Source organism: Bombina bombina, chromosome 4 (genome assembly GCF_027579735.1).
Source record: "Bombina bombina isolate aBomBom1 chromosome 4, aBomBom1.pri, whole genome shotgun sequence".
In the NCBI taxonomy this organism is placed as follows: domain Eukaryota; kingdom Metazoa; phylum Chordata; class Amphibia; order Anura; family Bombinatoridae; genus Bombina; species Bombina bombina.
This window is the reverse complement of record NC_069502.1, coordinates 980,821,569-980,845,325: the sequence shown is the minus strand read 5'-3', so window position 1 is coordinate 980,845,325 and position 23,757 is coordinate 980,821,569. Positions and strand designations below refer to the sequence as shown.

The following is a 23,757-nucleotide window of genomic DNA, read 5'->3' as shown; positions in this document are numbered from 1 at the left end:
ATAGTGAAGCTAATATTGGAAAAAAAATGTTTGAACCTGAAGGACACTTTCATGTTTTTTTAGCACCACATCAACTACAAAAAAGGGCTCCTACTGCTTATGCATCAGATTACCATATGCCCCCCTATAAGCAAACTTCCCTTTTAATTGCAAACAGTAGGGGGTATAGAGGACATCTTTAAAAGTGTCCTTGCTTTCAAGAAAATTGCAATAACCTCCTCTTATTTAGAAATGTAAGAACATTTCAAAGAGAACTCATGCTATATTAAAATTTCATCAAGCATTTTTTCTTCCTCTGTTTGCTAAATATTTGCCAGATCACTCTGCACTGAAATTTCAATGGCAGCATAATAACTTTCATCTTTCTTATTTTCTCAAGCAGCAGCTTTTCTAATTGCATAGTATCTTGTAATTTATTTCAAATGAAAGCATATTCAATTGTAATTTTCAGAGTCTAGTTGTTTATAAAGATATTTTTTCTGTATGTAAGATGTGAATATCATAGGGTAAATGTTTTGACATAATATTAACTATTTTGGATTACTTAAACCCATTCTGTGTTATATTTACCCTTATATCAACCACAACATCTTTAGGATAATAGAACATCCTTAATGATCAAATAGTATAGTTTTATTTTACATGAGAAAATATAGCTAGAATACAGTAAAAAAATGTGCTCATGTAAAATAAAATCACACCGGTTACTATGTGCATGATATATAGGATATTTTTCTTTCCATTTTTACACATGCAGATACTTCTAGTTAAGGTCATGGGCATTTCAGTAGGCTTTTTGACCCACCATTCATTCCATTGTACACACTCCTGTGATGAGATGACATTTCATCTGCTACTTGTCTCCTTAAGGTGCCTTCCCTGCTGTTCCCACTCAAAAGTTTGAGATGCTCTGGACTACCTCCAAAATGTTGTCTGAGATGCTCAGGACTATTGCCCCTTGCTTTCTGAAGATGTTCTGAGTTTCCACTTAATGTATGTTTTTGAAGATGCTCTGGACTGCCACTGCTGAGCTTTTGGTATTCTGGACTACCACCAGACCTATGCTTTTTATAATGTTCAGGACTACTACTTAATATCTGTTTTTGGAGATTTTCTGGACTACTACAAGTATGCTTTTGCTGCTCAGGACTACTTTTACCCACGCTTTTATGATGTTCTGGACTTGCACTTTTCAGATGTTTCTGGTGATCAGGGCTTGCAGAAATCCTAGGCTTTTGGAGATGTTCCGGGCTGCCACTTCCATGTTTCTGGTGCTCAGGGCTTCCTTCACCCCTGCTTTTATGAATTTGTTCAGGACTATTGGTAGGGTTAGGTTTATGATGATCTGGGCTGTCTGTGCTCCCTGCACTAGATGTGCTGCTCCCATCACCCACATCACGTAGCAATGTACTGGCTGTTGTATTTAACTGGCAGAGGCTAATTTGGCTATCAATTGAACTCTGACTTCCTGCCCCACCACTTTTTTCATCATCTAATATGAAACACAGCTCTTTCAACTCCAAGTTTTCTTTAACCATTTCGTCTTGCCTTCCTTCAAGGTCTTTTAGTTTCTGCAAATATAATGTAACTTCTTTTTGCATGATTCCTGAAGTATATCTTCCTAATCTCTGCCACTCTCTTGAAATTCGTTTTCCCTTCTGTCTGTCATCATCCAAGAAGCAACACAGATCTCGAAGTTCCTGGTTATCTTCTTGCAACTTCTGATTTACATCCTAAAAAATAAAAAAGAGACAAATTATTAGTTGGTGATTTATTAAAAACAGGTTATTAAATACCATTCCCCTAGGACTCCAAATGATCTATGTAAAAAGGGAACAAGTAACCTTAAGGGATAATGTATTCAATAATTTGAAATAATCTATATGAAAAAGCATAAATTAAACATATTTTGCTGTTTAAAAAATGTGAAGTAAAAAGCTGAAACAAATACAACACAATCAGTTGTGTAAACCCTACTAATGCTTATTGGTAGGGATGGGCGAATGTTTCGCAACATTCGAAAAACGGCACGAATTTTAACACATTCGTCCGTTCGAATCGAATTTTGAATGTTTACATAACATTCTAACATTCGATTTTCGAATGTTCGATTTCGAATTTTACGATTACATTCGAAAATATTCGAATTCGAAAAATTCGAATTTAGGTTGTAATAGTATTTCTAATGCTTTTTCTTTAAATGTAATATTCGAATTATGCAATATTCGAATTCGAAAAATTCGAATTTAGATTGTAATAGTATTTCTAATGCTTTTTCTTTAAATGTAATATTCGAATTATGCAATATTCGAATTCGAAAAATTCGAATTTAGATTGTAATAGTATTTCTAATGCTTTATCTTTAAATGTAATATTCGAATTATGCAATACGTGTATTCGAATTCGAAAAATTCGAATTTAGATTGTAATAGTATTTCTAATGCTTTTTCTTTAAATGTAATATTCGAATTATGCAATATTCAAATTCGAAAAATTTGAATTTAGATTGTAATAGTATCTCTAATGCTTTTTCTTTAAATGTAATATTCGAATTATGCAATACGTGTATTCGAATTCGAAAAATTCGAATTTAGATTGTAATAGTATTTCTAATGCTTTTTCTTTAAATGTAATATTCGAATTATGCAATACGTGTATTCGAATTCGAAAAATTCGAATTTAGATTGTAATAGTATTTCTAATGCTTTTAAATGTAATATTCGAATTATGCAATATTCGAATTCGAAAAATTCGAATTTATATTCGAATTCGAAAAATTCGAATTTATATTCGAATTCGAAAAATTCGAATTTATATTCGAAATCAAATTTCGAATGTAGACATTCGATATAATTATAAACATTCGAATTCAAAAGTGACATTCGAAAACTGTAAATAACATTCGATTTTCGAATTTTTAAGAATATTCGTTCTTATCGACATTCGAATTTAGAATTCGAATTTCGGTAATAACATTCGTTCTACATTCGAAATTCGAAAATTTGCACATTCGCCCATCCCTACTTATTGGTTGATAGTTACATTAAGGATTTGTACATGTCCGCCAATTAGCACTAGCAATGTATGTCTATCAGCCAATGAATATCAGTAGTAAGTACACAACTGATAATGATGTATTAGCTCAGAATTAAAGTTCTATATCTTTTACATCACATTTTTAAAGGCAAAAAGTGTATCTTTCAAATTGTATAGATATTCTAGTCACCTAAGCTTGTCATTGGCACTCAAGGACTAAATGCTTATAATTTTAGAGTTACATACAATTTTGCTGAAAATGGATATACCAGTAATGAATAAAAAACTTTGTGTCTTTTTATATACATATCAATTAAACACTTTGGGGTAGATTTACCAATGTCTGTCCGACATGATACGCTGTAGTGTATCATGTCCGACAGATATCGCTGAATGCCGACAGTATATGCTGTCAGCATTTATCATTGCACAAGCAGTTCACCAGAACTGCTTGTGCAATGCCGCCCCCTGCAGATTTGCGGCCAATCAGCCGCTAGGAGGTGGTGTCAATCAGGCTCGCATGGAAACAACAGGAACAAGGGCCATTCGGCTCTTGTTAAATCAACCTCCATGTTCCAACTCAATTTTTGCTGAATCCATTCAGAACATTACCAGAAGTGTCATATAATGCATTGTAACTTCAATATGATGAAATACAAATGATAAAACCAAATCTGCCATCTACGTAAATTAAACTTTTCCATTGCAATATGGAAAATAAATATAGATTTGTTTTTAGACATGCACAAAAATTAATCATCCTGATTATTTCAGCTGTATAAGCATGTATACAGTATGTCTTTCTGCCATTTACAATGGAACCAATGTTTATTTTTATTTTCATAAACACTGCAGCAATTTTATAAAAGAAAATAGAATATATACTACCACCATGGAACATAAACTTGGATAACAAACTACTCACTAGTGCAATAATGTTCTTTTCCCCTTAATTCCTATAGGATTTTTGTTGCGTTCAGTGGATGGAGAAAAACCATGGCAACCGTTCTCAGACTATAGATCACTATTGTTTGCTTTCAGTATACCCAACAGACTAGAGAGTAAAATATCCATAACAATGATCTCAAGGAAAGACTAGAAGAAACAAACCACTGAATATAATATACAGTGTGGAAAATTACATTTTTATAGTATAAGCAGACATGTTAATAACAGAAATTAATATCTTAATCAGCAGCATAAAAAAGACATACTACTTTTATGCAGGCATGCTTTATAATATAGATTACAGTTATGTTTTAAAAGCTGTAACATTATATGGCCCTTGAACTTTTCCTAGATGTATAATAGCCCAGAACCTATCTCAGCCTTACATGTTTATAAATGTGAAATAAGAAAAGGCAGACATTAGAGGATTTTCTTATTGCACTATTGCTTGCATGTAACTACGTGGTTAAACCCTTTGAAGAGGGGCTAAACATATAGTTAAAGACATCTCCAGAAGTTATTGCACTTTTTTAAGCCAGATTTAATAAAGTCCGGCATACATCTTTGTCCCTGTATGCCCCAAATTTTGGCCATTGAAAAACAATTTCAGCAACAAGAGGTACAGAAAAAGTCCAGCAATGTGTGTTATGTTCCTTTAACACAGGCCAAGCCAATCACACATATGCATGTAGCCTCCTATCACCAGCCTTCTTCAGCTCTGGAGTGAAATTTACTGTAGCTTCATTTTTAAGCACTTTGTGGCCATTAAATGTATCAACAAATGTGCTTTGTTCTCTTGGTATTGCTTGTTGAAGGCTAAACCTAGGTAGGCTCATAGGCTGATTTATAAGCCCTTGAAGGCCGCCTCTTATCTCAGTGCATTTTATTAGCTTTTCATAGCTAAACAGTGCTAGTTCGTGTGTGCCATATAGATAGCATTGTCCTCACTCCCTTGGAGTTATGTAGAAGTCAGCACTAATAAGCTGAAATGCAAGTTTGTAAAAAGCACTCAGATAAATGGACGGTCTGCAGAGGCTTAGATACAAGTGTTGGTTATGTAAAACTGGGGACTGGGTAATAAAAGGATTATCTATCTTTTTTAACAATAAACATTTTCAAGTAGACTGTCCCTTTAAACTAACTATATGCGCAAGCTATAGTGCAATAAGAAACTGCTTTTATACATTTAAATATTTTCTTATTTCCCCTTTATATCCATTTAATCTTGTATAATTTTTTTAAATAAAACATTAATAAGAAAAATACACACTATATATTAGAGATGTGCATGGGCAAGAAATATGTTTCATCCAAAAGATTTGTTTGAAACATTATTAAAACTCTGTTGCATATATAGTGCTTGAGGTATGTGCATCATTTGAGCAACAATATTACAATAGATATGAAGAGAAAGTTTTGATAACAATTGTATATTTTTTTTTAATTAAATACAATCTAAAATTAAGAAAGTTTAATTTTGACATCCAATTCACTTAAAATAAAACTATCGTCACTCCAAATTATCATAGCACAAAAAGCATTATATTTAAGTTCCAATTCCAGTTCCAGAATACTGTAATGTCCTAATAAAGTCTAATATTCATATTTCATCTCATAACATATGGAAACTTATATAATCAGTTTAGGGCTGTATTGTGTTGTCTTATTCTGATACTGATACTGACATTATTAAATACTCGGGGAAAAATACTTAAAAAACAGGTCTTATGAGCAAATTATCTTTGGTTAAAAAGATATGGTACATTTTGCTTAAATTAATATGAACAAAAGCCACAGGCAGACACATTAGCCTAGTGGGGTAAACAATCAAGCAGTGATGAAAAGAAAGAAATGAAACAGACGATTGACCCCACTGGGCTGATTTATCACGGCCCAAATGGGGCTGTTTACCCCTGTTTCCGTGCAAGCCTTCAAGCTCACCGGAAACAGGAGTTAAGAAGCAGCAGTCTTAAGACCGCTGCTCCTTAACTCGTACGCCTCCTCTGATGCGGTGGACATCAATCCGCCCAATCTCATACAATCGCGTTTATTGATACCCCCTGCTAGCGGCCGATTGGCCGCAAATCTGCAGGGGGTGGCATTGCAAAAGCAGTTCCCAGAACTGCTTGTGCAATGATAAATGCCGACAGCATATGCTGTTGACATTTATCGATGTCTGTTGGACATGACACTTGATAAATCGGCCCCACATCTTAATAAACAGTCATAAGGGCCCATTTATCAAGCTCCGGATGGAGCTTGAGGGCCCGTGTTTCTGGCGAGCCTGCAGGCTCGCCAGAAACACCAGTTATGAAGCAGCGGTCTAAAGCCCATTGCTCCATAACCTGTCCACCTGCTCTGAGCAGGTGGACAGGAATCACCGCAATTCAACCCGATCGAGTACGATCGGGTTGATTGACACCCCCTACTGGTGGCCGATTGGCCGCGAATCTGCAGGGGGCAGCGTTGCACCAGCAGCTCAGAAGAGCTGCTGGTGCAATGCTGAATACGGAGAGCGTATTGCTCTCCGCATTCAGCAAGGTCTGTCGGACCTGATCCGCACTGTCGCACTGTCACCAAACACCACATAAATACAAACTTATATATACACTATCTAATAAAAGATTATTCATATAAATAATAAAAACAAAAGTTATAAGGGTTAAAAGTAATATGGTATATGGCAAGGTATTTGAATGGAAAGGCTGCAATGAATATATATATATATATATATATATATATATATACACATACATACATACATGTCTAAATATCTGTATGTATATGTACATATGTGTATATATATATATATATATATATATACTGCATATCTATATACTATATGTGTTAATATGTCTATTTGTGTATATACATACACATATTAGGCATATCATTCTTTATCCTTGGTTTTCTTACTGTATCCTCTCTGAGACCATTTATTTACAGTGTAAATAACTGCAACTTTTTCAGACTTTCTTCATAATGCAAATCTTCAATTCCCCTTATCAATGTTGGCCCCCTTCTCTGCACTTTTTATAGTCCTATAATGTCCTTCTTAAAAAACTGCACAAAATTGCATTGCATATTAAAGGCTGGGCATTAACATTGATTTATAATGAGGCAAAATTATATTTTCGTTATGCGACATTGCATCTTGTTGCCAAGTCTGTTATCTGCAATAACTCCCAAGTCTTTCTTGTTTAATGATATCCTTAACTAAGCCCCATTTAAAGTATACATTGTATGTTTACTTTTGCTGTCAAAATACATAACTTTGCATTAATCTAAATTGAATCTCATCTGCTACTTGCCTGCCCAGTCCGCTTGTATAGAAGTAATATCCTGTTCATACTTTATTGCCATAGTTAATTTAGTATTATCTGCCAAAACTGACACTTGACTTTAAATCCCCCTTTCAAGATCATTAATAAATAATTTCAAGAGGAGTGAACTCAACAAAAAACCCTGAACTCTATTGAGAGTCAACTGTCTAATTACTTTCGTTCCCTTGACAAGGTGGACATTACATATAAAAAGTGATGTAATACCTAAACCATACACCCAGTTTGGATGTAAATACCATGAAAGCTGACTTTCTGCACTTGAAGCCCAAATTAGTTATATAACCAACTCCATTTTTTTTCTTCTAACAATATCCAATACTTATGAACCTAATTATAAATTCTCAAAAACTCCTGACTTTACTGCAAATATTCGTTCTATTTTTATTTTTATTATTAAAATACCTGTAACATTGCTTCACAGTTTATTAATAGATTTAGTCTATATAACAGACCACTAAGATGTAGACACTTAAATTAGAAATAATAATGCATTATTTTTTTATATATAGCAAATAACTGTAATTTAATATGAAACTGAACATAATCACCAAAATGACCCTAATATAGACATAAATGCTTGTTATAATCGGCTAGATTACGAGTTTTGCGGTGCGGCTTTTAACGCTGAAAATTGTCCATTACGCTGGAATGGCCAGTAACGCATATTACGAGTCTCGGCGGTATAGCTATACCGCAAGCATTTTAGCCTGTAATGCAACGTCCATTCCGCACTCAAAAAATTACGTTTGAGTGCGGGATTTTCATAGCGCCGTATTACAGGTTGTGTGGTCCGGCTAAAATGCCTATACCGACACGATCCATACCACCATCTGAGAGCAGTAGTTATGGATTTTGCAAAACAAAAATGTTTCACAAAACTCATAACTAAAATGTTACAAACTACACTAACACCCATAAACTACCTATTAGCCCCTAAACCGCCACCCTCCCGCATCGCAAACACTATATTAAACCTATATTAAACCTATTAACCAATAATCTGCCACCCACCCACATTGCGACTATAAAATAAAGTTATTAACCCCTAATATGCCGCCCACCCACATCAACAACACTATTTAAATATATTAACCCCTAAACTGCTGCTCCCCAACATCGCAAACACTAAATAAACCTATTAACCCCTAAACCACTGGCCCCCCAAATTGCAAAACACTAAATTCAAATATTAACCCCTAAACCTAACACCCCCTAACTTTATATTAAAATTACAATATAACAATACTTAAATAAATATAAACTTACCTGTGAAATAAAGATAAACCTAACATTAAACTATACATTAACCTAACATTGCTATTCTAAAATAAAATAAAAAATACCAATTAAAAAATAAAAACAATTACACCTAATCTAATAGCCCTATAAAAATAAAAAAGCCCCCAAAATAAAAACACCCCTAACCTACAATAAACTACAGATAGCCATTTAAAGGGCCTTTTGTAGGGCATTGCTCTAAGTTAAACAGCTCTTTTATCTGGAAAAAATAAAAATTCTCCCCAACAGTAAAACCCACCACCCAACCAACCCCCCGCAATAATAAACCTAAGCTACCCATTGCCCCTAAAGGGGCATTTGTATGGGCATTGCCCATACAAACGGTGTTGGGGGGTTTAGATTAGGGCTTTGGGTAAAGTGTAAAAGAGCTGAATGCCCTTTTAAGGGCAGTGTAGATGAGTGGAATGCCCTTTTAAGGGTAATGCCCATACAAATGCCCCTTTAGGGGCAATGGGTAGCTTAAATTTTTTTTAGAGTTAGGCTTTTTATTTTTGGGGGCTGGTTAGGTGGTGGGTTTTACTTTGTATTTTTTCCAGGTAAAAGAGCTGTTTAACTTAGGGCAATGCCCTACAAAAGGCCCTTTTAAGGGCTATAGGTAGTTTATTGTAGGTTAGGGGGTGTTTTTATTTTGGGGGGCTTTTTTATTTTTTATAGGGCTTTTAGATTAGGTGTAATTGTTTATTTTTGATAATTTCGTTTATTATTTTCCGTAATCTTAGAGTTTTTTTATTTTTCGTAATTTAGTGTTTATTATTTTTTGTAATTTTAGATTTTTTACATTTTTTCATAGTGTTAGTTTTTTTTAAATTTGTAATTTAGATTTTTTAATTGGTAGTTTTTTTAATTTTATTAGAATAGTTATGTTAGGTTAATTTATAGTTTAAATTTAGTTTTTTTATTTCACAGGTAAGTTTTTATTTACTTTAAGGTGTTAGGTTTAGGGGATAATAGTTTAATTTAGTGTTTTGCGATGTGGGGGGGGGGCGGCGGTTTAGGGGTTAATAATTATATTTAGTGTCAGCGATGTCAGGGAGCAGCTGATTAGGGGTTAATAACTTTTATTAGTGTCGGCGATATCGGTGAGCAGCGGAATAGAGGTTAATAATTATATTTTGTGTCGGCGATGTCGGAGAGCGGTGGATTAGGGGTTAATAACTTTTATTAGTGTCAGCGATGTTGGGAAGCGGTGGATTAGGGGTTAATAATTATATTTAGTGTCAGCGATGTCAGGGAGCAGCTGATTAGGGGTTAATAACTTTTATTAGTGTCGGCGATATCGGTGAGCAGCGGAATAGAGGTTAATAATTATATTTTGTGTCGGCGATGTCGGAGAGCGGTGGATTAGGGGTTAATAACTTTTATTAGTGTCAGCGATGTTGGGAAGCGGTGGATTAGGGGTTAATAACTTTATTTAGTGTCGGAGATGTTGGGGGCAGCATATTAGGGGTGTTTAGACTAGGGGTTTATGTTAAGGTGTTAGGTTTAAACGTAACTTTCTTTTCCCCATAGACATCAATAGGGTTGTGTTACGGCAATCTCCATTTCGCGATCGCAGGTGTTAGATTTTTTTTCTAACACTTTCTCCCCATTGATGTCTATGGGGGAAAGCGTGCACGACCACGTAAACTCAGCCCTTGACTTTTGCACGGTATGGAGGTTAACGCACAGCGCAAGGAGGCTTTTCAGGAACTCGTAATGGCAGTGCTATGAAGAGTGCAATAACACAATTTTTTTGGCGTTAGTTTTGCACTGTTTAGCGCAAAACTCCTAATCTAGGAGATAGTGAATTACTTTCAACTTGTAATACAAGCTCAAATTAGCTTTTTACGCTCCCCATAGAAAATATGGCGAGCGTAAATTACAGCCAGTTCGCGTAAAAGAATTTACGGTAATTTTTATAATGCTCCACTTGTAACATGAATTTGAGCGTTAAGTATACCGTGACCTTGCGATTGCATTTATGCTCCTATCTCTAATGATATTGCTCCACTTGTAATTTAGCCCTATATGTTGATTATATAGTTTTAATTTGTAAAAGCACCTGGGATTCTGAGATGGATTTGATTACTTATCTAAATGTGAATCATTTCTACAAAAAATCTTATGGAGGCATAACATTTTTGGATTTCGTTTTATAGCAACATATTCAAATTAAAGAAAAAAGACAAAATGTAATGGGTTGTTATATCGACATTTGCAGAGGTGGAAATCTAACATACCCAAAGGCTAATTCCAAAGGGTGAAGAGAAATTGGACATATATATATATTAAAAAATTGAGTAAGCTTACATTTTGAGGGTATATTTTCTAGATTGTAAGTTCCCACAGAAATAGGGCCCTCAATTTGTTTGATAAGTTTTGTCTTGTCTCTTAAAAATATTGTATTGTTGTTGTTTAGAGGTCTAGATCTAGATGTCCCATTTGTAACTATATCCATAGAATAGAAAACACCTGTTTTTATAAATGAAATATTTTTTAAAAAAATCTATAATTCTCAAAGATTTAATTCTTCAATAAATTATATAATTTAGCAATTGAAATCTAGGGCAAGATTACATATGTGGCGTCGCCTGCAAAAGCCGGCGGCAGCTGTTTTTAGTCAGATATTGGTATCACATATACGACGCTTATATTTCACCCGTCGGCTGCTATTTTTACTCCCATAAACTAACAAACATAGAACCGGCGTCGCAAATTGGTATCACATATTCAGCACAAGAACTTACGCGGCAAAAATGGAGAAATGTTACTCCATTTTCACCTCACCACACATAGGCAGGCGCAGCAAGCCTTGCACTGAATATATAAGTACCATAACTACCTAGAAGTATTAACAAACACCTAACGCATACGCAATATATACCTGTCAACTTACACTATTTACACTATTGACCCCTAAACCGCCAACCCCCACAAAGCAATCTACCAATTAACACTATTAACCCCTAAACTACCAACCCCACAACGCAATCTACCTATTAACACTATTAACCCCTAAACCGCCAACTCCCCACAACGCAATATACATAATTAACCCCTAAACTGCCATCCCCCCACAGCGCAAAGTGTTAGATTAGGGGGTGTTTTTATTTTGGGGTGGCTTTTTATTTTTATAGGGGTATTAGATTAGGTTTACATTTTTTTATTTTGGATAATTTTGTTTATTTTTTCTGTAATTTTAGATTTTTTTATTTTTTGTAATATTAGATTTTTTATTTTAATTTAATCTTAGGGTTTTTTTTATGTAATGTTAGGATTTTTTATTTTAATTGTAGGTTAGGATTTTTTATTTTGGACCTTTTTAATTAATTTATTAGTAAGCTAGTCTTTTTTGTGTTATGTAATTTGGGTTAACTTAGGGGATGTTAGGTTGGGGGGCTTAGTGATTAGATTAATTATTTGCGTTGTGGGGAGATGGCGATTTAGGGGTTAATTATGTATATTGCATTGTGGGGGGTTGGCAGTTTAGGGGTTAATAGGTTAATTAGGTATATTGCATTATAGGGGTAATAGTAATTGGTAAATTGCGTTGTATGGTTGGCAGATGAGGGGTTAATAGTGTAATTAGATACTTTGCAATGTGGGGGATGGCGGATTAGGGGTTAATACATTTATTAGGTAGTTTGCGATGTGGGGGGATTGTGGATTAGGGGTTAATACATTTATTAGGTATATTGTGCTGTGGGTGGATGGCGGTTTAGAAGTTAATTACTTTTATTAGTATTAGTCGCGATGTGGGGGGGGTGGCGGAATAGGGGTTTTGACATGTCAGGTTTATTTTTGGGAGGTGGATTAGACTTTTACGGGCGATTTGAATTTTTTTTTTTTTTTACTTATACGCAAGAAGATCTTAAACTGCCATAAGTCACTGGCGATTCCAGAAATGTGTATTTGCGCACATTTCTGAACCTCGCCAGTTTATCCGACTTACGGCAGTATCTGACCTGCCGCCGCTGTATATGTGATTCACCTGATGTGCAAGGTGAACTTATGGGTGGCATGTGTTTCAGCAGTTGCGCTGAAACCTGCGACGCATATGTAATCTCGCCTCTAGTTGTCATAAAATCTATATTAGATGTACAAAACAAAGCATAAAAATGAAAAATTTTCAGAACTTGATTTTTAAAACGTATTGTAATAACAACACCATAATGGAAACGCAAAAGGTTTGGAAGTGAGAATAATTGATCATATACTTTAGGAAGTTAATGATTAAAAATATTATTATTATTATCAGTTATTTGTAGAGCGCCAACAGGTTCTGCAGTGCTAAAGAGATGGGTCTAATATGCAAGGTGACAGTTATGAGAGACAAAGGGATAGCGGGTCCTGCCAATAGTTTAACTGTTGTAAATCATCTCTCATGAAAGTGATCTACAAAGCAGCTAGGGTCGTAGGCTTATATGCTAAGGAGGTTCAAGGGGATAACTAAAGGAGGAGAGGAACTAAGATAGAAAAATGTTAGTATATAGTATATGCATAACTAAACAGTAGCGTCTTTAAGGAACTCTTGAAATTTTGAAAACTAGGGAAGAGTCGTGTATAGTGAGGCAGAGAGTTCTACAAAATAGGGTCCAGTCTGGAGAAGTCTTGTAGACGGGAATGTGAGGAGGTATGAGTTACACTCATAATAACAATATCTAATAAAATGATTAAAAAAATATTGGATAAAAAAGCTATAAGGGCTCAAATATATGAGGTCTTATGTGTTAGAGAAAAAATAGGACTGCAAATGGCTTTAACATAGAGATACATACATATACATGTCTAAATATGTACTGTACATATATATGTATATATAAATATATATATATATATATATATATATGTGTGTGTTTATATGTGTGTGTTTATATGTGTGTACATATGTTTTATGTATTTAAATGTGTATTTATGTATTAACAGACATATATATGTTGCCGGTAAAGTAAGAAATTGGGTAATCATAGCATTACCTGGGTAAACCTGACATTACCCAAGCAGCTGTGTGTAAAGCCTGATGTAACATGATAAATCTTCTCAGAGTGCATCGAGTCACTGCATCAAACATATATACGATGCACTGTAATTCACACATTTTCACTATTTTTTTGTCTCCGTCTGGGGGGGTTTCCTTACCCCCCTTGTAAACCTCATTCCCCAATGTTCACTTGGGGTGGATGCCAGAAGATCGGTGAGGCGCCCCCTTCAACCCACCAGGCAGAGGCAAAAAATTTTGTGTAGATGGGGGAATTACATTACATCGATCTTTACCCACAGTTGCTTATATCCCAAAATGGACAAATAGTAATTAGATTTTATCAGAGAGACTCTTACAAAGAAAGACTGATACTGCCCCTTTCTGCCTATGATGGATATAACTGATAAATGAGAGAGAGAGTTGGGCCATTTACATATGCAACACTTCCAAGAGATCAAGCACCAGTTATGCCTTGTTACAGAGCCACTGCCTACTTCTGTGGGGGATGTGAGGGTTTTTGACACTCCGTGGGCTGGAGACTCATATAATGATGAGATATCAAGTGAAGATGGAACAAGCTACAAGAAGAATAAGAGGTTCATCATGCATTCTAGTCCCAGTGACAGTATCTTGTGTGCACAGGAGACTGTTACCAAAGAGAATGTTCCTCTGAAATTATTTGAGAGCTCCATCTCTCTAGCTACACCCAGTACTGATAAAGAAGGTAGTGACCTAGATTATCCATCCCTATCCATTCCACAGCACTGAAACAGCGCTAGTCATAGTGCTAAATGATCTCCTTATGGCAAGAGACAAAGGTGATTACTCCATCCTAATCCTCCTGGATCTCTCAGCTGCATTTGACACCACTGACCATAGTATTCTAATAGAGTGCTTGCAGCACATCTGTGGTCTAGGAGGCACAGTCCTTAACTGGTATAAATATTTCCTCGTTGGTAGATCACAGAGAGTAATATCAGGATCAAGCTCATCAGCACCGACAGAATTGGCCTGCAGAGTTCCACAAGGATCCATCCTGTCTCCCATGCTATTCGCAATTTACTTACTACCACTGAGGGACATCATTAACCGACATGTGATAAGGTATCATTGTTACGCTGATGACACACAACTCTACTTTTCTACCCAGCATGCCGCATAAACAGTTGCTTAACAGACCTCATAGAATGAATGAATGCTAGCTGTCTCAAAGTAAACCCGGACAAAACAGAGTTACTCTTGGTGAGGGGACCCCGGGCATCAAAAATATCCCATGATCACCCAACTAGCCTGGAGCTTGGAGGCTCTGAACTGGTTAGTTCAGCAAAGGTACAAAACCTTGGAGTGCTGATTGACGCTGGACTATCTTTTAAACAGCAGATTTCCTCCATAATAAAATCTGCCTACTTTCATCTGAAAAACATAGCCAGGATACAACACTTAATTCCACAGGATGATATGCCAAAATTAATCCATGCATTTGTATCCTCTAGGCTAGATTACTGCAATGCACTTTACTTGGGCCTCCAAAAAAAAAATAAGAACTCTATTACCTTCAGATGGTACAAAACGCAGCAGCCAGACTACTGACCAATCAAACTCACTCCTGCCACATAACACCTGTTCTCCACTCCCTGCATTGGCTTCCAATTAAATGGCAAACATTTTTTAAAATTGGCCTGATGACCTTCAAAGCCTTAAACAACCAAGGCCCACAGTACCTGAAAGAGCTCCTGACACCCTACATCCCATCCCGCTCACTTAGGTCAGCCAACACATCCCTCTTCTCAGTGCCAAGAATAAGGACAAACTCAGGCTCCAGAGAATTCGGCCACACTGCCCCTACTTTCTGGAATTCCTTACCGTGTGCAATCAGAGAGGCACCGTCCTTACAGACTTTTAAAAAAAAGCTAAAGACCCACCCACCTCTTCCATCAGGCATTCAGTCCGCTTATCTGACCTTCAGAAACTCCTAACTTTTATGTCTTCATGTTGGTATATTTGTAAAGTAATTTGAGTCTCACAGGGAGAAAAGCGCTATATAAATCGCAAAATTATTATTATTATTATTATTATTATTATTATTATATTATATATGGCTCACAGAATGTTCCCATATATGGACTGCCTTAGCAAACTGTCCCCTAGGATATAGAGGGTATATTTAAAGTAGAGCTTGCTGGATAATTCTTCTCTGAAATCTGGTTTTGACTCTGAGGGTTTCTTATAGACTATCTAGAGGTTCTACTACTATATATAAAGATCAATGCAAAACCCTGATGATGTCTGGCCTCATTGTGCCTTCATAAACAAGGAGGGGGGTTTGGTGAGAATGGAAGACTGCTGATTTTACTTTTTGTCAGACTTCATTTTTAATTTTCTATTTTATGTTTAGTTGTTTTTTGTTCTGTCTTTTTTCCATATACGATTATAGACGGTAAAAAAATTATTTAGATGGATTACCCTATGTAGTCTCTTTTCTATCCTTAATAATGCTAATAGCTATATTGCAAACATCAGCCATTAAGGACTAGATTACAAGTCGCGCACTATTGTTAGAGTGGAATACAATAAGCAATATTGTGACTGTGCTAACTAGCATGCATATTACAAGTTGAAAGTAAAAATGTGCGGATTAACGCACCTGAAGATCTTATATAAAGTGTATGAGTTAAGAAAAAAAAGCTGCACCAAGCACAACAAAAATATGTTAAAAAAAAAAAAATGATTACACATATATAAACTTTCTGATAAAAAAATATTTTATATAAATATTAATAAAAATGTTTTATAATGATTAAAAGGGATAAGGTTAATGGGTATATCACAAGGTATTTGACTGGGAAGGGCTATAATGTATACATATATGACTAAATATGTATGAGTGTATATATATATACTGTATGTATGTATGTATATATATATATATATATATATATATATATATATGTACAGTATCTCACAAAAGTGAGTACACCCCTCACATTTTTGTTAATATTTTATTATATCTTTTCATGTGACAACACTGAAGAAATGACACTTTGCTACAATGTATTGTAGTTAGTGTGCAGCCTGTATAACAGTGTAAATGTTCTGTCCCCTCAAAATAACTCAGCCGTTAATGTCTAAACCATTGGCAAAAAAAGTGAGTACACCCCTAAGTGGAAATGGCCAAATTGGGCCCAATTAGCCATTTTCCCTCCCCGTTGTCATGTGACTCGTTAGTGTTACAAGGTCTCAGGTGTGAATGGGGAGCAGGTGTGTTAAATTTGGTGTTATCGCTCTTACATTCTCTCATACTGGTCACTGGAAGTTCAACATGGCACCTCATGGCAATGAACTCTGAGAATCTGAAAAAAAGAATTGTTGCTCTATATAAAGATGGTCTAGGCTATAAGAAGATTGCCAAGACCCTGAAACAGAGCTGCAGCATGGTGGGCAAGACCATACAGCGGTTTCACAGGACAGGTTCCACTCAGAACAGGCCTTGCCATGGTCGACCAAAGAAGTTGAGTGCACATGCTCAGCGTCATATCCAGAGGTTGTCTTTGGGAAATAGACATATGTGTGCTGCCAGCATTGCTGCAGAGGTTTAAGTGGTGGAGGTCAGCCTGTCAGTGCTCAGACCATACGCCGCACACTGCATTAAATTGGTCGGCATGGCTGTCATCCCAGAAGGAAGCCTCTTCTAAAGATGATGCACAAGAAAGCCCACAAACAGTTTGCTGAAGAAAAGCAGACTAAGGACATGGATTACTGGAACCATGTCCTGTGGTCCATTGAGACCAAGATAAACTTATTTGGTTCAGATGGTGTCAAGCTTGTGTGGCGGCAACCAGGTGAGGTGTACAAAGACAAGTGTGTCTTGCCTACAGTCAAGCATGGTGGTGGGAGTATCATGGTCTGGGCCTGCATAAGTGCTGTTGGCAATGGGGAGCTACAGTTTATTGAGGAAACCATGAATGACAACATGTACTGTGACATACTGAAGCAGAGAATGATCCCATCCCTTCAGAGACTGGACCGCAGGGCAGTATTCCAACATGCTAACGACCCCAAACACCCCTCCAAGACGACCACTGCCTTGCTAAAGAAGCTGAAGGTAAAGGTGATGGACTGGCCTAGCATGTCTCCAGACATAAACCCTATTGAGCATCTGTGGGGCATCCTCAAACGGAAGGTGGGGAAGCGCAAGGTCTCTAACATCCACCAGCTAGGTGATGTTGTCATGGAGGAGCGGAAGAGGACTCCAGTGGCAAACTGTGAGGCTCTGGTGAACTCCATGCCCAAGAGGGTTAAGGCAGTGCTGGAAAATAATGGTGGCCACACAAAATATTGACACTTTGGGCCCAATTTGTACATTTCCACTTAGGGATGTACTGACTTTTGCTGCCAATGGTTTAGACATTAATGGCTGTGTGTTGAGTTATTTTGAGGGGGCAGCAAATTTACACGGTTATACAGGCTGTACACTTACTACTTTACATTGTAGCAAAGTATAATTTCTACAGTGTTGTCACATAAAAAGATATAATAAAATATTTACAAAAATGTGAGGGGTGTACTCACTTTTGTGAGATACTGTATATGCATGTGCATTTATGTGTTTATATGTGTAAAAAATGTATACACATACATATATACACAAACGCACACACACATATATATATATATATAGTGCTAAAAGGTCATTTGCATATAAGGGTTTATAATGTGCAGGATTGAAGTGGATGGTCTCTGCAGGTTTCCAAGGACAATACCTCAAAGGAAAAGACAAATGCTGCAAATAGTAAAGTCCTGTTGAAACTTCAAAATGAGACAAATGGTATGTAGAATACTTACATTTTCTAGAGCTTCACATAAAGCTCTAGATATAAAGGCACAGAGGAGACTGCAAGCAGGAGTATGTGGAGGTAGACTCAAATTAACACTTCAATAAATTTTAATCATAAAAACAAGTGTGATGGTACAAGGCATAAAAAGAGAACTAAACCACAGCAAAAGCCTTCGCTAACACAGGACTGTTTCGATACAAACAATGTCTACTTTGCTGCGATATTAGGCTCAGAAGGTTGGTCTCCGCCCAGGTAATGACGTCACATGTTGTTATTCGACGTACTTTTCACCAGTAGTGAAAAAGCCAAACACTACTACTTATCTTACTAAGAAATAATTTACAGGTTAAAAAAGACTGATGGCACAATTAGATTCTGTAATAAGGATGGATGAGGATGGATGTCCGGTCTTCAAAAACTGTAAGTGGATCTTTGTGGGTTAGTGTTAGGTTTTTTTAAGGGTTTATTGGGTGGGTTTTATTTTTAGATTAGGGACTTTGGGCACCGTAAAAGAGCTAAATGCCCTTTTAAGGGCAATGTCCATCCAAATACCCTTTTCAGGGCAATGGGGAGCTTAGGTTTTTTAGGTAGGTTTTTATTTGGGGGAGTTGGCTGTGTGGGTGGTGGGTTTTACTGTTGGGGGGTTGTTTGTATTTTTTTTTTTTACAGGTAAAAGAGCTGATTTCTTTGGGGCAATGCCCCGCAAAAGGCCCTTTTAAGGGCTATTGGCAGTATAGTGTAGGCTAGAGTTTTTTTTTTATTTTGGGGGGGCTTTTTTATTTTGATAGGGCTATTAGATTAGGAATAATTCGTTTTTATTTTTGATAATTTCTTTTTTTATTTTGTGTAATTTAGTGTTTATTATTTTTTGTAATTTAGATAAATGTATTTTTTAATATAATTTATTTAATTTTATTGTAATGTTAGGTGTTAGTGTAACTCAGGTTAGGTTTTATTTTACAGGTAAATTTGTCTTTATTTTAACTAGGTAGCTAGTAAATAGTTAATAACTATTTACTAACTAGTCTACCTAGTTAAAATAAATACAAACTAAGCTGTAAAATAAAACCTTAGATAGATACAATATAACTATTAGTTATATTGTAGCTATCTTAGGGTTTTATTTTACAGGTAAGTATTTATTTAGTTTTAAATAGGAATTATTTAGTTATTAATTTTTAATGAGATTAAGTGAAATGTGTCAAAAACCGGGGAGGGAATAGTCAGGAACAAAGTGAAGGACAAAAAAAGAAAACACATAGAGGTGGGAGAAAAAACAAACAGGAATAAAATATACAACTCAAGAGAAACAACACAGATATCCAAGGAAACAGAGACAGGGTCAGGAGAAAAAAATACATATAGATAAACTTAATTTTATTAACTTATCTTCCTATGAATTGACAGATAGTCAAATTAAAGTTCTGTCACTTGGTCTGAATTTTTCACCCACTAGCCACTTTAATCTTTTTAGAACTATTGTGGATGTAAACAAATTTGTGTCATGAAAATAAAGGTATAATTTTGTGAAGACATCCTTGGTGCTGTGGTTTATTTGGATACTTTGATGGACTTGGGGTATGCAGTAACCCCTTACCACTTGCATCATTTCTAAAATTGGAGATAAGCCAGTTTGAGTGCTGAGCTCATTGATTGATTCTGTAAACAAATTTGTGAGATCATTGCTGTTGAAAAAACATTTTTTTACACAACAAGAAAACATACCTACTGTAACAACAGGTATGAATAATGAAATAGGCACTAGGGATGATTTTAATTTTCAGGATATGTGTACTGAATTACAATTAACGTCTCTACAGATGGAGAGTGAGGGCTTTGATGACAGTGTGAGAATTAATGAACCAACACTAACTAAATTAAAACAGAAATCCACATTTTACCCTGTGCATACAAGAACTAATGCTGTTGAGGTGTTTCAGAAAACTTGAGAATGAACTAAGTCGGTTAAACCAATGTATTAATAAGAAGGATAATGTTAAAAATAATTTGAACAATAGAGATTTTGATGCACTTCAACAGTTTAGGTCTGAAACAATAATTGTCATTCGTAACTCTGACAAGGGAGGTAATGTGGTTTTGTTAAATAAGACAGACGATGTTAAGGAAGCTAACAGACAGTTGGGAGATAAAGATGTCTATGAGTTACTTACTACTGATCCGACCTTTAAGTTTAGGATGTCTCTTTGTTCCATAATTGACTGAGCAGTAAATAGAGTTATTACTGAAAAAAATTTGGAATATTTAAGGGTGGATCACCTAGTGACAGCAGTATACCACTATTTACCGAAAGTCCACAAAGGTCCTGTTACACCACCTGGACGCCCCTTTATTGCGGGCATTGGCTCATTGAATAAGCCTTTAAGTGAAATAATAGACACTTTTCTACAGCCATTGGTGACTAATCTCAAGAGTTATATCAGAGACACCACATATTTGATATCTCAAATTGAGAAAATAAAGTGGCAAACAGACTACAGTTTTCTAACTATTAATGTGGTGTCACTATATACCTCTATCCCACACCAACAGGGAATACAGACAGATGGGTTCTTTTTGGATAGGTACTCAGAATATTATGTTAACATCAAAGATTTCATTATAAAACCAATTGAATACCTTCTGACGCACAATTTCTTTTTATTTGAAGGTGATTTCTATCTCCAGAAGCACTTACGTGCGATAGAGGATCCGGAATCTACTACTCCCAGAGCCATACATTTTCAAAAAAATATCATGCATCCAACAGTTCCTTACTATCAGTACAGGGCATAGAGCATGTCCAGAGGCACCCCAGAAGGGGGTAATAGGATTAAGACACTAAAACAACAGGACGTATTCTGGATTTTCCAGTTGGGACCTAGGGTACCCATTGGATTGAACAGTGAATGGGATGTTAAATTATTTGTAGACTGATACCCATAATACGTTGACTGTTTGTGAATGCAATAGTGATTTCATATAAAAGTATAATTTTTTTTTCATTTCGTTACCATATTCTGTTTATACTCTATTTTTTGCTTTTAGCTCCTAAGAAATCAGATCGTACCCTATTTCTCATAAGTGTTTATTGATGTCTCATTTTGCATTTAATTAACTAATCATGTTACAGCTTCCTTATAAATGATAAAATGTCCTTAGTTGGTTGAAACTTAAAGCATATGCCCATATAAGTACGCTTGGATAAATTTGACACATGTTTATGATGTGCAATTCTGAGATTGATATGTTGTAAATATGTTGTAAATATATTTGCTGCATGAGTGTTATATAGTGGATATTGGTATCGGCAATAGTATTTAGCATGGTACACACAGAGTTAAACATTTAGGGGGGGGTGTTATTAAGCCCTATAAGTAAGATTGCCGGTCCAGCATTCCACAAGGCATTGATAAAGTTATGTCTCTGCTGAGGAAACGTGTATGACTTATTGGCTGCTACTTCTAATGGTTTGATGCATTTATCCTCTGAAAATAAATATGTTTGATTTTACTACAACTCCTGGGTTGGAAGCTTTTTTACCATTGTGCTGGGACTGCTGTGGAGTCTGCTTCAGATGTGGGTCTGGGAGCGGTCCTTTCTCAATAGAGACAGGGGGAAGAGTAACCTGTCTTGTATATGAGTAGGAATCTTGATCCTTATGAAAGGAAATACATAATAGTGGAGAGGGAGTGTCTGGCGGTTGACGCTATAAAATATTATCTCTTAGGTAGGAAATTCAGATTGGTGACTGATCATACTCCACTTACATGGATGAGGGAAAACCAAGAGAAAAATAGTAGAGTTCCCCTTTGGTTCCTAAGTTTGCAACTATTTCACTTTTTTATTGAATACAGAGCAGGAGGTAAACTTGGAAATGATGATAGTCTCTCCAGAATGCACTCACTTGTTGCTAAGGTTGCTGGGTCTGAGCTGGGGGAGTGATATATAACAGAGCTAAGGGGATTGTGTACAATGGAATATATGTTCTCCCACAAATTATGCAATGCTGTCGGTGGTATTAAAGATGTATTATGAAATAGAGATGTGCAGCCATTACATTTTTCATTTTAGACAAAATTTGTGTTTCGAATATTGAGGGTAATTTGTTTCCCTGAATATATGGTGACTGCATTATTCAGGATTCATTTAGTTTAAAACAAAACAAATACTGAATTTATATTTATTTCGTTCATTCGGATATTTGTTTCATTAAAATGAAAGAAAAATCAGATTTTCATGACAAATGTGCATTCGTCCGAAAATGACGTAATTGCGTATTTCAGGGTGATAATCCACTCTTCAGTTTGGATATGGCAGAGAATTGCAGGTGAGGAATCCAGTTCAGGTTTTCTCTACAAGCTAGCAGACTGCTGCAGTCTGGAGGTTCTAGGCCTGTGAGGTTTTTTTTTTAAAAAAAAAAATCTTTTTTATAGAGGTTTTGCATAGTTATAAACAAATAATACACTGACCCTGAGCCCCCCACTCACATAAACCATGCTGTCTCTGCCTCAGCGGGGGCCCAGAGAAAGTGCATCCAACTGCACAGAGAGTCACTAGCTTTCAGATTACTAGCTCAAATCTGGGGGGAGACAAAGCAGAGGTAAACAAAAAGACTCTGCATATCCCAGATATATATGAGGCCTTTACCCTATCCCAATTCTGCGTTGACTCAGTGTTCCGGGGATAAAGTCTAAAGAGTTAATTGGTGTGCAGATCACAGGCTGTCACTTTTTCATACAGTCAAGGGAGTAACCGCTAACTCTTACCACCCTAAAGGGGGTCACTAGCAAGGGGTCACTAAAGCTTACATCCTGAGATATACTTAGGCCCCATTTGCCACCCGGGAGACCGGCCGCATCTCCCCAGGCTTTGACTGAGAATGAGTTCATATTTGTTCTAGTCCAGTTCTCAGAGGCAGCAAGAGGAATTGGAATATAGCCACTATCCCGCTGCTGATTAGCCTGTGCATCACTCGGTTCCACAACACCCATGTGGTTGAGGTCCCTGGGTGGTTCCTGCAAGACCTGAAATTCAATGAAAGGGCTAATTTCTTCAGCTTGTTTGCCGCAAAGTTGCATTGTTGCATCTGACCTCTTCGTCATATAGGCAACATCATTCTTCTCTGTGTGCTGCAGACGTGCAAAAAGTGAAAGTTGGTCGAAGCGTATTGAGATTTTATTTTCAAAGTTAGCTAGTAGGGTCATTATCGTTGCGTAGCTTTCCTCCTCCATTACAACAGAAGTCAACTGAGAGACTCTGTTTAGTAGGATACACTAGGATGTTTTTGTGCTGATAACCCCCAGCACAGGGGGGGGGGGGGGAGGGGAATCCGTAA

The 23,757-nt window shown here is 36.3% G+C and overlaps 1 protein-coding gene across 1 annotated transcript in view; it reads right to left on the bottom strand.

Moving 5' to 3' along the window:
- Positions 1-662: 662 nt before the first annotated feature.
- CCDC85A (coiled-coil domain containing 85A) overlaps positions 663-23,757 on the bottom strand; it is a 171,472-nt gene continuing 148,377 nt past the window's right edge. Inside the window, exon 2 of the mRNA XM_053712028.1 lies at positions 663-1,733. Within this exon, the coding sequence (XP_053568003.1) occupies positions 774-1,733 (960 nt within the window). The 3' untranslated portion in view covers positions 663-773. The remainder of the gene's footprint in view (positions 1,734-23,757) is intronic.